Here is a 13,720-nt window from a genome sequence, read left to right as displayed (position 1 = left end):
TCCGCGCCGCGGCCCCGCTCCCCGCCGCCCCGCCCCCGCTCCGCGGCCGCCCCCTCCTCTCCCCTCCCCTCGCCTCCCCTCCCGCCCCTGCGCCGGGCTCCGCACCGGCGGCTGCGCCTCCCCCATCGGGGGCTCCCTCTCGCCCCGCACACGGCAGTCCCTGCGGCAGCTTAACCCCTGCCCTGCCGCGCCGACCGGGAGACCAGGGCCGCGGGCGGGGGGGCTGCGCCACGGGCCGCGCCGAGAGTGGGTGAGGGGAGGTCAGGCCGCGCGGGACATGGAGGGGGGAAACTAAACCACCGGTCCTCTCCCCCCACCACAGACACCCCCCTGCCCCCCGCCCTGCCTGGTGTGGGGCAGAGGAAGCCGGGAGGGGCAGGAAGCAGACTGCGGTGGGGAAGGGGCGCCCCGCCCAGCCCCCGGCCCGGGTTCCTGTTTTCGAGACAAACCGTTCCCACGGGGCTAACCCGGCCTGGGGCCGGGCGTCTTCCTGCGGGCAGCGGGGGGCACAGGTCGGGTAGAGATCGGGGGCGTGGGCGCGGCGGGTCCTTGTGATAGCCTGGGGGAGGGGCTAGGACAAGGTGGGAACACTTGGAGGAGAGGGGCTTGTGGGGAGGGAGGAATGAAAACGCGGCTACCTGGAGAAGGGGCCTCGAGGTCTGGGGATAGGGGGAGCTCCAGTTCACACAGGAGGGACTGGGGCCCCGGAAGCCTGGCTCCCCATGAGGCCAGATGAAAAGGGGCAGCTGCAAGCGACGGGTGGGTTCTCCGCAGCTAGAAAACTGGAGCCTGGGGGCCTGCGCCCCCCCCCGCCCCCGGCAGAGAGGAACTTGGGAGGGGAAGCCGCAGGCGGTTGGGGTCCCCACAAGCCGGGCCTAGGGGAGCCGGTAACCGTTTCCGGCTGTTCGGGTTCAAACACACTCACTGAAACCATCGGGCCCCAAACAAATCTTCTGAGGCTTGCCCCGCCCTGCTACCCGGCTGCGGAGGCAGGACCTCCCCCACACCTCAATCTCGGTAAAACGAGACCTACAAACAGGCCCCTTCTGGTCCTTAGTTTCCCCAAGTGAGGAGGGGCAACACCGGCCTAGCCTAGACGGTCTGTGCGTGTCCCCCGCCCTAACACTCTCCTTACTTTGGACCTAGCGCAGCCACCTGCTGAGAGACCCTTAAACGCCGCAGTGGGGCGGGGCTAAGGGCGGAGTCAAGAAGGCGCCAACCACCCATAGGCTCCTCCCCCTTTTGAGTCCCGCCCCCCGACCGCGTGGATCTTCAGTAGTCCTGGAGGCCTCTGCCTAAGTCCCAGCTCCCGGCCCGGGTGGGCCCCACCCGGGCGGATGCCACGCCCCCGGCAAGCCTAGCAGGCCGCTGACCTAGTATGGACACAGCACTGGGAAGAGAGGCGTGGAGGGTGACGCTTGGAAAGGGGCAGGAGAGTCCGGGCCCCGCCCCCACAGGCCACCCCCACCTTCTGAGGGAACGCACCTGACACGGGTGGGGGTAAGGCACGGTGACTGCGCAGCTGCTATGCCGCCCAGAGCTAAAAATATTTCCCAACAGAGAGAGGAGTCAGGAGGCTCCCAAGGAGAACCAATTTATTGGGGAGTGGGTGAAGTTGGTCAGACCCATAAATAGGAGCGGGCAGGGAGCCCGAGAACGGGACAGGAGCAGTGTCCTTAGTCACGCTGAACACTGGGATCTCGAGGCTGATGGGAAATGGGGTTCCAGGAAGAGGTTTAGAGATCTAACTCCAGTACCCCACCCTCTGGATGAGGAGCTGGAGCTGGCCCAAGGGATCGCCAACAGACTCAGGGGCAGGTTTGGGTCTGGTCTAGAGGCTCAGATCTTCTCGTCAGGTGCTGGCAGGCGCTGGCGGTTCGGCTCCACGCCCCAGATCTCCCTAGCATACTGGGCAATGGTGCGGTCGCTAGAGAACTTGCCAGAGGTGGCTATGTTCCGGATCACCATCCGCGTCCACTCTCTCGGGTTCTACAAGCCAAAAGGGAGCTCTGGGTTTGCTCTGCCCCACCTACCACCTCATCCCAACCAGGGCCACCAAAGCCCTGCCAACCCCTGGCCCAGGACCCCTCACCTTGTACAGGGCACTGACTCTCTCCTGGCATTTAATGTAGTCTTCATAATCTGCAAAGACTTTAAACCTGGAGGGGAATGGAGAAGCAGGAAGTTTCATGAGGTCAAGGGCCAAGCCCATCCTGTCCCATTGGATTTCTGAGGCCCTGAACAGTGATGCTGCTTCCAAAGGAATCTAGTCCCAACTGCCCAGAAGCCCTGTCCAGCCTCCCCACCGCACCTGAGCCCTACTGAGCCCAGCAGCCCCACGTGCGCAGTTTCCTGGCCGGCCAGCTCACCGGTCATGGTGCATGAGCATGTTGACAATGGCCTTGAACAGGTCGGGCTGTTTGGGGGAGAAGAAGCCACTGTCCAGCTGGTCAATGATGTGCCGAAGCTCTGGAATTCGGTCATAATATTCCTGGGCATTGTACCTGTGGGGGAAGAGCCGTAGTCAGCGCCCTGGAAATGGGTTCCTGGCTCCTCCTCCTCCAGCAAAAATCCAGGAAGTTCCAAGCCCCAGGGTCAAAACCCAGGCCCAGCCTGCTACTGCCCTCCCCGCAGCTGCCACACTCCCTCTGGAGGTCTTTCCAAGAGGCCCCCTCCCTTCTCAGCTCAGCTTTTCATCCCCCACTTTGTGGATGAGGAAACTGAGGCCTAGAGAGGAGAGAAAGGTAGTGTCAGAGCCAAAGGCCCCAAACCAAGCGCTCTTCTTCCCACACACCACCACTGTCTCCCAACAGGTTTGTTTCCTCCGTGAATGGCTTTTCTGCATCACCATCCACAGCCCATCCCTGGCCCCGCCTTCAGGCCCCAGGAGGAGCGAACAGGTATATCCTGAGGAACACCCTTAAACTCAAACCGTCCAGCCAAGCTCATCGCTGTGCCTGGCACCAACTTTCCTCCAGTGTCCCACTTCCTAAGGCAGCACAATCCATTCCTGAGCCACCTGGGTTCAAGTCTCTCAAGACCAGTCTCATCTCTTTCTTTCCTTTCTCTCTTCCAACCAGAAACCAAGTCCACCTCCTCAACACTGCCCCTAATCCCCATCCCCAGCACTGGCCTGCTGCAGGGGACCCCCACTGCCGTCTGGCGTCAGCCCCACACTGGTCCCCCACCTAGACATTGTCCCCTCCAGTCAAGCCGCCCTCCTGCAGCCAAAAGTGTCCATCTGGAGCCTAGTTCTGAACGTGTTGGACTTTGCTCAAAACATTTCACATTTCCTTCCTGTCGAAAGGACCAAGTCTGCCGCGCTTCCAGTGCAGGGGATGCGGGTTCAATCTCTAGTCAAGGAACTAAGATCCCACATGTCACACGGTGCAACCAAAACAACAACAACAACAAGAAAGGACCAAGTCTAAACTTTCTAGTCAAGCCCCACAGGAGAAATTCCTATCAATATTCAGTGCCAGCTCTTGTAAGCTGTTGGTGGGAGTGTAAACTGGTACCAACTTTCTGGAAAACAATTTGACAATGTGTATCAGGAGCCTTAAGAACTCATACTTTTTACTCAGAAATATCCCCTTCTAATAATTATCTTAAGGAAATAATCAGAGATGTGGACATCAATGTAAAAGGTTAGTCATCACCAGGGACGTTTATCCTAACAGACAGGGGAAATCAACCTTAATGTCCAACCATATGGAACTAGTTAAATAAGTTATGCCATGTCCATAGGATAGAATGCTATACAAACATTTAAAATATCTTGAAGACTATTTAATGACATGGAAAATGCCTCACCAATGTTAAGATAACAGGATTCAATATTGTACATACATTATTCCCAACTTTTAAAAACTATATACACACACATATAAATACACGAAGAAAAAGAGAACTGTGGCTTTAAATCTGGGTGATGAGATTATGGATGACGGTTGTTTTATTCTTTGTGGCTTTGTATTTTTCTAACCAGTGAGCATGTACTGCTTTTATGATAAGAAAAAATCATATTTTAAAATGTTAAAAATGTAATGCCAGGAAAATGTCTTCTCTGAAGATCTATGTTTCTGACCACAAGCACAGATATAACTACTGTACTCATATTTCCCTTTTTGCCATGGCTGCCAGGGAGCTAAGAATTTCACTTTACTTCCAATTCCAGAAATAATATTATCTCTTAGGGTTGATATTATTTTCTCTTCCTTTTCCTTCAGTTCTATGTTACTTCTTTCTTTTCCCATTTCATTAACCTTTTTTGTTATAAGTTACCCCAAAAGTTTTCTAGACTCGTGATGGCCATAACCAAGGCCTTGTGCAGCCTGGACCGGCCTTTCCAGTCATGCCTCTTGCTCCCGGCTCTACCCTCCAGCAGTCGCACCTCGGTGCCTCCTGCCCATAGACTGTGAACATTGCAGCTCATACCCTCTCTGGTCAAGCCTTTCCACGTCCTCCACCCGCATGCCGAAGATGAAGATGTTCTCCTCTCCCGCCTCTTCTGCCATCTCCACATTGGCCCCATCCATGGTGCCAATGGTCAGAGCCCCATTGAGCATGAACTTCATGTTGCCAGTGCCTGAGGCCTCAGTGCCCGCAGTAGAGATCTGCTCAGAAAGGTCAGCGGCCGGGATCACTGTGGGGGGTGAGGCAGCAGGGGACAAGCTCAGCTCCAGGAAGAGCCCCAGACCAGCTAGAGACTCTGGAGTTAGTCTGGCCCTAGGCCTAGCCAGATTCAGAGTCCCCTCCACCCCAACCCTCCAGTCTTAACCAACTAAGTCTCCCTCTCACTGCCCCCACCGCCCCGCCACCTCTTGTTGATTCTTGAACATCTGGGATCTAACCTGGACTCCCTCCACCCCCCAGCTCCATTGTGTGATTTAAAGGGCACCACTGAGGCCCATCTCCCCTATAATTTCACCCCATACCACCATTAAAGGGACATTCTCATGATTTGAGTATTGTCCTCTCCAGATTCTTCCTCAAAGTGCAAGCACCCTAACAAGAGGAGATTAATATCTCTTCCTGGGACTGAACTAATCAGAGCTTCCCTAGGGTCCCCACTGGCGGCATTCCACCTTTCTCGGCCAGTGAGACTCGGTAGTTCTCCAGGAAGATCACGCGGAGGCGGTCTCCCACCGCCGGGTCGTGGTTGACCACATCCCCAATGGCTGTAATGAGTTTGATGATCATCTTGGCCATGTGGTACCCGGGTGCAGCCTGTGGGAGCACAGTCTGGGGTCAGCTCCACAGCCTGACCTCCTACCCCCATCCTGCAACCCAGCCAGGCTGACCTCAACCTGGATATCAAAGAACCACAGCCATGGTCTGCAGCCCGGCTTCTCACCTTCCCTCCAATTATCACAGTCCGAGGCACAAAAAACTTATTGGGATCCTTCTTGATGCCTGTGGAGAAATAGAGGGATCCAGTGAGTGGGCCAGGCTTTCCCTCTGGGCAGTAACACCTGACAGCACCCATCCAGCCAGGGCTGGGCTGGGAGACAGTAGCCCTGACTTGGGCAATCACTTGCTTTGTGACCTCAGATCTGTCACTTCCGCCCCCTCTGAGCCTCAGTTTGCCCATTTGTGAAATGGGGATAATTCCATGTCCCAAGAGGTCAAAGGAGATGTTGATCAGGAAGTATGTAGTATCCTGGGAGGTACACAGAGGGGGGAACCAGGAGCCAGAGGGAGCCCTGCCACTCACGGTTGTACATTGTGATGATATGGAGGCAGTTGAGGAGCTGGCGTTTATATTCGTGAATCCGCTTCACCTGGATGTCAAAGAGCGAGTTGGGGTTGATGTGGACTTTGTATTCCTTCTCTAGGTACGCAGAGAACTTTAACTTGTTTTCCTGAAGGCAGGGGAGTGGAGAGAGCTCACCAATAGGCCTCAGCCTCAGGAAATCCTACAGTCTCATTTCTTTCCCAGGAAGGTGAGGATAGAAGTCTCCCTTGCCACCTTCATCCACTCCTGCATCAGGGCAGACATTGCTAATCAATGTCAGCACTCTTCCAGTGAGGTCAGATGATGCCTTCCCACCATGGACTGACTCCAGGCAACTTCTACCAATGGCCTGAGGTTGCAGAAGAGATGAGCTCTATCGACCATTCCTGACTCAGACATCCGGCCCCTCCAGCACCCTCCACTCAAGCCCTGGCATAGGGGTCTGTCCCAGGTCGCAGCGCTCCTCACCTGCTTCACTTTGGCCACATCCCGGATAAAGGCTTCATCGTCCACATAGGAGAGCACTTTGCGCAGCTGGTCCAGGTCTGCGATGTAGTCCTCCCCGATGCGCTGTGGGAAGATAGCTCTCAGTTAGGCCCATGTCCCTCCTCCGTCCTCCTTCACAGAGGGGTCCCTTTCCAGGTCAACCAAGCCCCGTCCACTGCAGACAGCTCCTTCCTCTGCAGCCTCCCAGCTGGGGGGTGGTACATGTATGTGCATCTTTCCTCCCCTCCTGACCTTGAGCTCTGATGGCTGACCCCCATCTGATCCCACAGGCCTTCCCCCTGGCCTTTTCCTCTGACAGGCATTGACCTCAGGGCCCTGCTCCCAATCTCTGCCCATTTCTGGTCTCACTTCAGATGTGACCTGCTGATAACCCCTCCATTAGACTGTGAACTCCACCAGGTTGACCTTCATAGCCAGGGCCTCCATTCGCCCAAAGGCACCCTCATGCAAGCAAGAAAATGGTTCCCCTCCTCCAGATAGATGCAAGGCTTGGGGAACGCAGTGCAGGATGGATTTCAGCCCTCAGATGGGTGCCCTACAGTGAACCACATACACAACCACACCCAGATGTTCCCTGCAGTGACCGCGTTGACCCCTACTGGCCATACGTGAATGCTCACCTCAGCAATGACCTCTGCCAGCCCAGGGTTACACATAACCAGCCAGCGCCGAGGAGTGATGCCGTTGGTCTTATTCTGGAACTTATGAGGCTCTAGCTCATAGAAGTCCTTGAAGCTACAGGATGGGGTCGGGGGATCACCAGTCACCCCTGTGGGATGAAGGCCTCCTCCCTGGGGCCCCTACCCTGGTTTCTTGATCAAAGGGGCCTGGAGGGGAGGGGGAGGGTGCTGTGTGTAAGAGGGGTCATCTGGGGACAGGACTGGACCGGACGGCAAGGCTACGATGCTTGTAAGAGCGGTGCCACCCGTGGAAGGGGCCAGCTGAGGGCGACTGTGAATGGCCAGTGCCAGGCAGTGAGGGGGTGAGCGGGGGTCCAGCGGGAGGGGCGGGGTCTGGGGAGCGGGTCTTACGTGGTCTTCTTGAGGATCTCGGAGTGGATGCGAGCCACGCCATTGACAGCGTGTGAACCGGCGATGCACAGGTGCGCCATGTTGATGCGCTTCACCGCGCCCTCCTCCACCAGCGACATGCGCCTCAGCCGGTCTATATCCCCTGGGAACGCAGCCGCCACCCGCTGTGCCAGGAGAGCCCAGAGCTAGGACGGGGACCCAGGACCCAGGTTCCCAGCCCCTACCCCCAGATCTCTGCCCACAGCCCTCCCTGCCAGAGTCTCAGGAGCCACGCTTTCCATGCCCTCCACGCCCCACCCTCCACCCCACGCTTCCTCCACTCACGTTAAGGAAGCGCTGGTTGATCTCATAGATGATCTGGAGGTGCCGGGGCAGCAGGGTCTCTATGAGGTGCACGGGCCAGCGCTCCAGGGCCTCGGGCAGCACCGTGTGGTTGGTATAGGCACAGGTCTTCACAGTCACGTCCCATGCCTGACAGATGGGATGGGGAGGAAGGACCCCCGGGCTGAAGCCGGATGACTCTCCACACACACTGTGCAGCCAAGAGCCCCGGCCCTGCCACCGCCATGCCAGGTTCTAGGACACCCGCCCTCTGGGCCTCACACTGCCGTCTGTGCAGTGGGGGCTCCACCCACATCTTTCCACTCCCCAGGCTGGGAGGGGAATCCTGAGATGCAGCTGGTGAGGCAGGGGTGGAGGAGGGGCCCTGAAGCCCACCTTGTCCCAGTCCAGCCGCTCCTGGTCCACCAGAATCCTCATCAGCTCGGGGATGGCCAAGGAGGGGTGGGTATCATTGAGCTGGATGGCCACCTGGTGGGGGGGCGGCCAATGGAGTCAGTCTGGGCTCCAAACCAAGGCTATGATCACTGTCCTTTGCCCCTTCAGAGCACCACCCCCCCCCAGGGCCCCTCATGGTTCTAGGGTTGAGCTGGGGGTGAAGGTCCTCGTGGGGGCAGGTATGGGGCAGGAGGAAGAGGGGAGCGAGGTTATATTGAGGATCGAGAGCAGATCCCCCCACACCCACCCCCAACACCCAGCCTCCACTTCCTCATCTATAAAATGGACAGTTCAGGCTGAGACTGGAGGGAGGAGGGATGGTACCCATCACAGGAGGTGTAGAGGCCGGCCTTCCCTGAGGCCAGGTACCTTATCCGGGAAGGCGTCGAAGCTCGTGCGCACAGGGTCTTGGCAGCCGAACTTGGAGGATTTGAAGCGGCGGATGATGTCCTGGAGCGTGGCAGCCACTACGAAGTACTCCTGCTTCAGCCGCAGCTCTTTCCCCTCAAAGAACTGGGGACAGTGCCAGGCAGGGTGGAGTCAAGGTGGTGGCCTAACACTGCTGTGGGTGTGCCCAGGGGAGACTCCCACCCACACCAAGGTGCCCCACCTCAGGGACCCAGGGGTCTTTCTCCCACCAAGAAGCAGCAATGTGGATGGTAGCAGGAGGGAGGGGTAAGGACCAGGAGTATTGTGGGTGTTACCAGGGAGCGGCTCATCCAAAGTGCCCCACCCTAACCTGCTGCCCCCAGGACTCAGGCATCCTCCCACTTAAAGAACTTGGGGGAAGAACAGGACACACAGGGGCCAGCAATATGCCCTGGGTGTGACTAGGGCACCGGCAAGTGTCACTCCCCTTCTCCTGCCCTCTCCCACGCACTCTGGCTTCCTGTCCCCAGCCCGGGGGGTAACATACGTTGTCGTTGGGGTACAGGACACGGGAGATATTCTCAGCCAGGTTGCGGTCCAGCACAGCCTGGATGTAGCCACCGACGTTGACTGAGGAACGAACATGGGGACAGGGTCAGGCTTGGGTCGAGTGTGGGCCGGGGTGGGCAGGGACTGCTGGCTTTGGCTGAACTCACAGTCCTTGAGGTTGAAGTCATTGGGGGCCTTGGCAGACCACAGGCGCATGGTATTGACGACGTTGTTGCGGTAGCCGGGCACGGGTGTGTCGTAAGGCATGGCCAACACCACCTGCGGGGCACCCGGTGTGGCGTCAAGAGGTGGGCATCCGCCGTGCCCGAGAGGCCCTGAGAGCCGGAACTCCGGGCTCTGTCCCTGCACTCCGCCAACTCCCCACACCGGGTTCTCGTCCCAACTCTGGGTGACCACAAGCAACCCCGCCAACCTCTCTGGACCTCGTCCATAAAGAGAGGACTTCCCAGTGCCTCCCCACACCCCCATTCCCCTCCTTGCTGGGCTGCTGTGAGGATTCCAGGAAGAGGCAGGGAGGAGCTCGGAGCCCAGGGTGGGGCCCTGTTGGTGGCCACTCTGCCATGACGGGGATGAGCTGGCCGCCGGCCTGAGCAGTCTAGAGGACACACTGGACTCATGGAAGGGCTGGGAGGAATCATGGGGCCTGGCTGAGTGGGTCACGGAGGTCAAGTCCATCCAAAGGGCTTACGCCTGGTTGACCACAGGGCTAATTAGCAGTGACTAATGCTGGCCCCACCTCCCACAATTAGCAAACATCAATAATTGCTGCCGATAGCTGCCTGCTACCACGGGGCGGGGGCACACCCACGCCTCCCTCCCCAACGTTAAGTAGCCTCTGATTGGAGCAGAGTGAAAGCTGCGGCTCAGAGAGGGAAGGGATTGGCCCAAGAGCATAGAGCTAGGCGGGCAGCCAGAGCCCTGCTGGACCTTAGCGTGGATGACAGCAAAACAAACTCTGATTCTGAAAGCCTAGAGGTTGCTGTGCAGCCATCTGGAGGCCGGTGACCTGCAGCCACAGCAAGAGAACTGGCTGAGCTGGGATTTGGACACCTCGTTTAGCTTTAGGTTCCCTCTAACTTGCTCTGTGACCCTGAACAAGTCAATTGCCCTCTCCAGGCTTTAAGTTTCTCCCCTGTCCCCCTTTCTGGGCTGTTGCTTTGTTTCCCATCAAGCCCCCAGTTCAGATGTGCAGGGGGGCCAAGACTCCGTGATTATCCTTTGATGAGTCTTGTGGGGTGATGGAAAGGAGCCAGGTCAGGGGAGAAGCATTGGTAGAGTAGGGCGGCCTCGCTCCTCCTCCCAGGCTCTGCACTTGGTCTGGCTCCCCTGTGACCGTGTCTCCAGCCTCTCCTGGTTCTAGCTGTGTGACCTCAAATAAGTCACTTAACCTCTCTGAGCCTCAGTGGCATCCATTATAAAATAGCACTAGGTCCAGTAGCCTCCAGGATCTTTCCTTATTTCGCCCTGTTTCCTCTAGAACCTCCTCCCCTCTTCCTCACTAGATTTCCCGCCACCACCCCCCGCTCCCTGGCTTCCCCCTCACCTGCGTGTCCACCCACTTGGCCCCCTGGTCGGTATGCTCCACTCGGCCATAGAAGTGCACAGGCAGTGTGAACTCGGGTCGGGCCTTCTCCCAGGGGTTGCCGTAGCGAAGCCAGTCATCAGCCTCCTCCATCTGAGCCCAAGGCAGGTCAGGGGAGAAAGGAAGGCAGTGTCAGAGCCAGGCTCACACCACAGCAGGTGGTGAGTAGGGCAGGAGCAGTGGCCTTAATGTGCCCTATACAGGGAGGGTGTAAATGAAGGACTTTGGGATAGGTGGGCCCCTGGTCTGGTGGAATATCCAAGGGGACACGGTGTGTGTATGAGAGTCTGAGACATTCCACAGGTGTGGACCTCCTATCCCAGGAGCTAACAACTGGCTCGGGGCCAGGGGGAAGGGGCAAGGATGTTTTCCACCAAGGCTGGGGCTGGTTCTGGATCTATGTGCAGATGAATGAACAAATAGGGGTCTTCTCCATCATAACTACAAGGTCAGGGCTCAAGGTCACTCACCTGCCAACCCCCAGAGATCTTCTGGTTAAAAATCCCAAACTCATAGCGGATCCCGTAGCCATAGGCAGCCAGGCCCAGTGTCGCCATGGAGTCCAGAAAGCAGGCTAGGGGTGTGCATGGAGGTGGGTGTCAGAGACGCAGCACAAAGGAACCCTTCTGTCCAATCCCCTGCCACCCTGCTTACTTACCCGCCAGCCGGCCCAGGCCCCCGTTGCCCAGCCCTGCGTCCTCCTCGATTTCCTCCAGCTCCTCCATGTCCAGGCCCAGCTAGAGGCGGGAGGGTATGGCAGGCGTCAGGGCCAAGGGCCAGCAGGTCAATCTCCCAAGCCCCAAGGCTTGCCCCACCCCTACACACCTGGTAGGTGGCCTCATCACAGGCATTCTCCAAGGCCAGGTTCACCATGGTGTTTTGTAGCGTCCGGCCCATGTAGAATTCCAGAGACAGGTAGTAGATCCTCTGCCCGGAGAGACAGGTGGGGAGGTGGAGGGGAGGGCGTCAAGGCCACCCACTGACATTCAGCCAGGCCCAGCTGGGCCTGCACCTCTCATACTTCCTGCCCCACTCCTAGGCCCCAGCATGTTCCAGCCCTGCCTCCATTTCTCCCCCCTTCTCAGGCTTTGGGACCCAACAGGCAAGATTCTGGTGCCAGCATTTCTTCTGACTTTGGACAAATCACTTTTCTTCTCTGAGCCTCAGTTTCCTCATCTGGAAAATGGGGCTGGCCATACCTACCTCAGGGGCTAGGAGAGGTGCCTAGGAGAGGTAGGAACTCCTTCCATCGCATGCAATCCTGCCAACAGCCCATCAGGGAGTCAGGACATAGGGAAGCCCCTCCAAGTGCTCCCCAAAGGGGAAAGCCAGGCCCAGAGAAAGAAGTCATTGGCTCAAGGTCACACATGACGCAGGGCTAGAGTTGGCCACCTCCCGTCCTTGCAGAGGGCCCCTTGGCCCTCAAGCCTCAGTCCCAAGAAGGGGACGGAGAGCCGCCAGGATCCAGGATGCTGATGGTGCCTGGTCTCCTGGTTCCCTGGGTCCCCTCCCTGGCCCTCCCCCACTCCTGCCCAGAAGTGTCAGGTTGCTGACATTTACCAGTGACCCCAACAGACATTTGATCTCACCACCCCAGCTGCCCCAGCTGCGTCCCACGCGCTGCACCAGCACACACACCACGCACGCATTCAATATGTCCTTCCACTTAGGGTCCAACCCAGGCCACAGGGGTCTTCATGCCCCCCAGAAGCCCCTCCATTCTCTGAGTGAGCCCTGGGCCTTTGTAACCAGCCTACCTGACCCGAGCCCCCTGACCTGTCCCCGTCCCAGATTTCTCCCCCTGGGTTGCCCCAGCAACCCATTGCACCTGGCACCCCTGGATCCTCCAACCTCAGGAACCTGGAGTGACCCTTTATTTTGCTGCAGAGAGCCCTGACCCCAGGGAGGGGCTGCCACTTGGTCAAGATCTCCTAGCCCCCAGGCAGGAGACCCAGCCCATTCCCCTCCCGGGGTGCCCCAAGCAGCACCTTGGGGTCCTTCTCGTAGTAGTGCTGCTGCGTGCGGATCCAGCGGCCCACGAGGTGGTCACGCACGGTGTAGGCCAGCGCAAAGTAGTAGTCTCGAGGGGTGGCCACATTGCGGTCTTTCACGAGGGTGAAGTGTAGGTGCCGGTTGAAGTTCTTCTTCAGCTCGGTCACATTCTCCACGCCGGCCAGGCCACGCACGCTGATCTGCTTTCTCTTCTCCTGGTCTGTCAGGGGCCGGGACATGGCTGCGGGAGGGCAGGCCGGACTGACTGTGTGGACGGGTGGGCGGCCTGAGTGGAGATCCCCAGCCGGCTGGTGCTTTAAAGCCTGGCTCTGGGCAACGTGCCCCGCCTCCTCTCTCGATGGGAGGGTCTTGGCTTGACCGCGGGGAGCTATTTTGGGGTGAGGGGAGGAGAGGAGGGGCAGGGAGGGCAGGGCCGAGCTCTGCACAGGACAGGGAGGGCCACCCTGGCTCATTCGCAGCCCTGCGCTGACCCACTTCTGCCAGGCCTCACACACTGGGGTCTGCTGTCTTCTTTCCCCGTCCCTGCCTTTTGCAGGGTCAGAGACAAGGTGCAGCAGGCAGAGCGCTGGCTTGAGAGGCCTGAGGCTTGACTGGAGCCTCTGGGCTGTGACTTTGGTTGAGGTCACCCTGATCTGGACCCCTCTCCTGGGTTATAGACGAAGGATGCAGCCTGATTGCGGGCCCTCAATCAGGGCTCCTTGGAGAGGCCGAGGGGGCTGTCAAAGGCGGACAGGTGGCAGGAGGCCCAGCCTCCATCAGAGCAGCTTGACTTCGGTTCTAGACCTTCACACAAGAGGCTGCAAACCACAGGCGGGATGCCCTCTGGTCAAGCTTCCACGGTGGCCCTGCACCCGGGTGGGGAGGACACATGTGGCAAGAGGGGCCAGGACTCCCCACAGGCTGAAGGCCCAGGCGCTGAGAATCAGGGTACCCCGAACAGAAGAAGGGCAGCTAGCAGAGGACACTGGGTGGCTGGGAGAAGGGGGACCAGGACCCCGGGTTCCAGGGGTGGTATGGGGAGGTCGCCTGAGGCAGGGCCCCTCCCCGCCCCACCCCCCACAAAGTCAAGTCACTCTGAGCTCCCCCTGTTGCTGTCCCTCAAGGACCTCTGAAGTGACCTTTTGAGAGGGACGG

At 58.5% G+C, this 13,720-nt stretch overlaps 1 protein-coding gene across 1 annotated transcript; it reads right to left on the bottom strand.

Moving 5' to 3' along the window:
* Positions 1-1,578: 1,578 nt before the first annotated feature.
* Positions 1,579-12,867, bottom strand: PYGM (glycogen phosphorylase, muscle associated). The gene is made up of 20 exons (XM_007174292.3): positions 12,562-12,867; positions 11,399-11,500; positions 11,232-11,310; positions 11,044-11,147; positions 10,535-10,666; positions 9,138-9,249; positions 8,969-9,051; positions 8,422-8,565; positions 7,993-8,085; positions 7,600-7,746; positions 7,276-7,439; positions 6,865-6,979; positions 6,206-6,307; positions 5,717-5,864; positions 5,357-5,415; positions 5,088-5,229; positions 4,438-4,645; positions 2,370-2,504; positions 2,093-2,159; positions 1,579-1,989 (listed from the first exon to the last, which is right to left on the bottom strand). Exons 1-20 carry the CDS (start codon positions 12,802-12,804, stop codon positions 1,840-1,842), a joined length of 2,529 nt encoding a protein of 842 aa, XP_007174354.1. The 5' UTR covers positions 12,805-12,867; the 3' UTR covers positions 1,579-1,839.
* Between the last annotated feature and the right edge of the window lie 853 nt (positions 12,868-13,720).

This window comes from Balaenoptera acutorostrata, chromosome 9 (genome assembly GCF_949987535.1).
Source record: "Balaenoptera acutorostrata chromosome 9, mBalAcu1.1, whole genome shotgun sequence".
Classification (NCBI taxonomy): Eukaryota; Metazoa; Chordata; class Mammalia; order Artiodactyla; family Balaenopteridae; genus Balaenoptera; species Balaenoptera acutorostrata.
The sequence above is the reverse complement of the archived record's forward strand: the minus strand, read 5'-3'. Positions and strand labels throughout refer to the sequence as shown.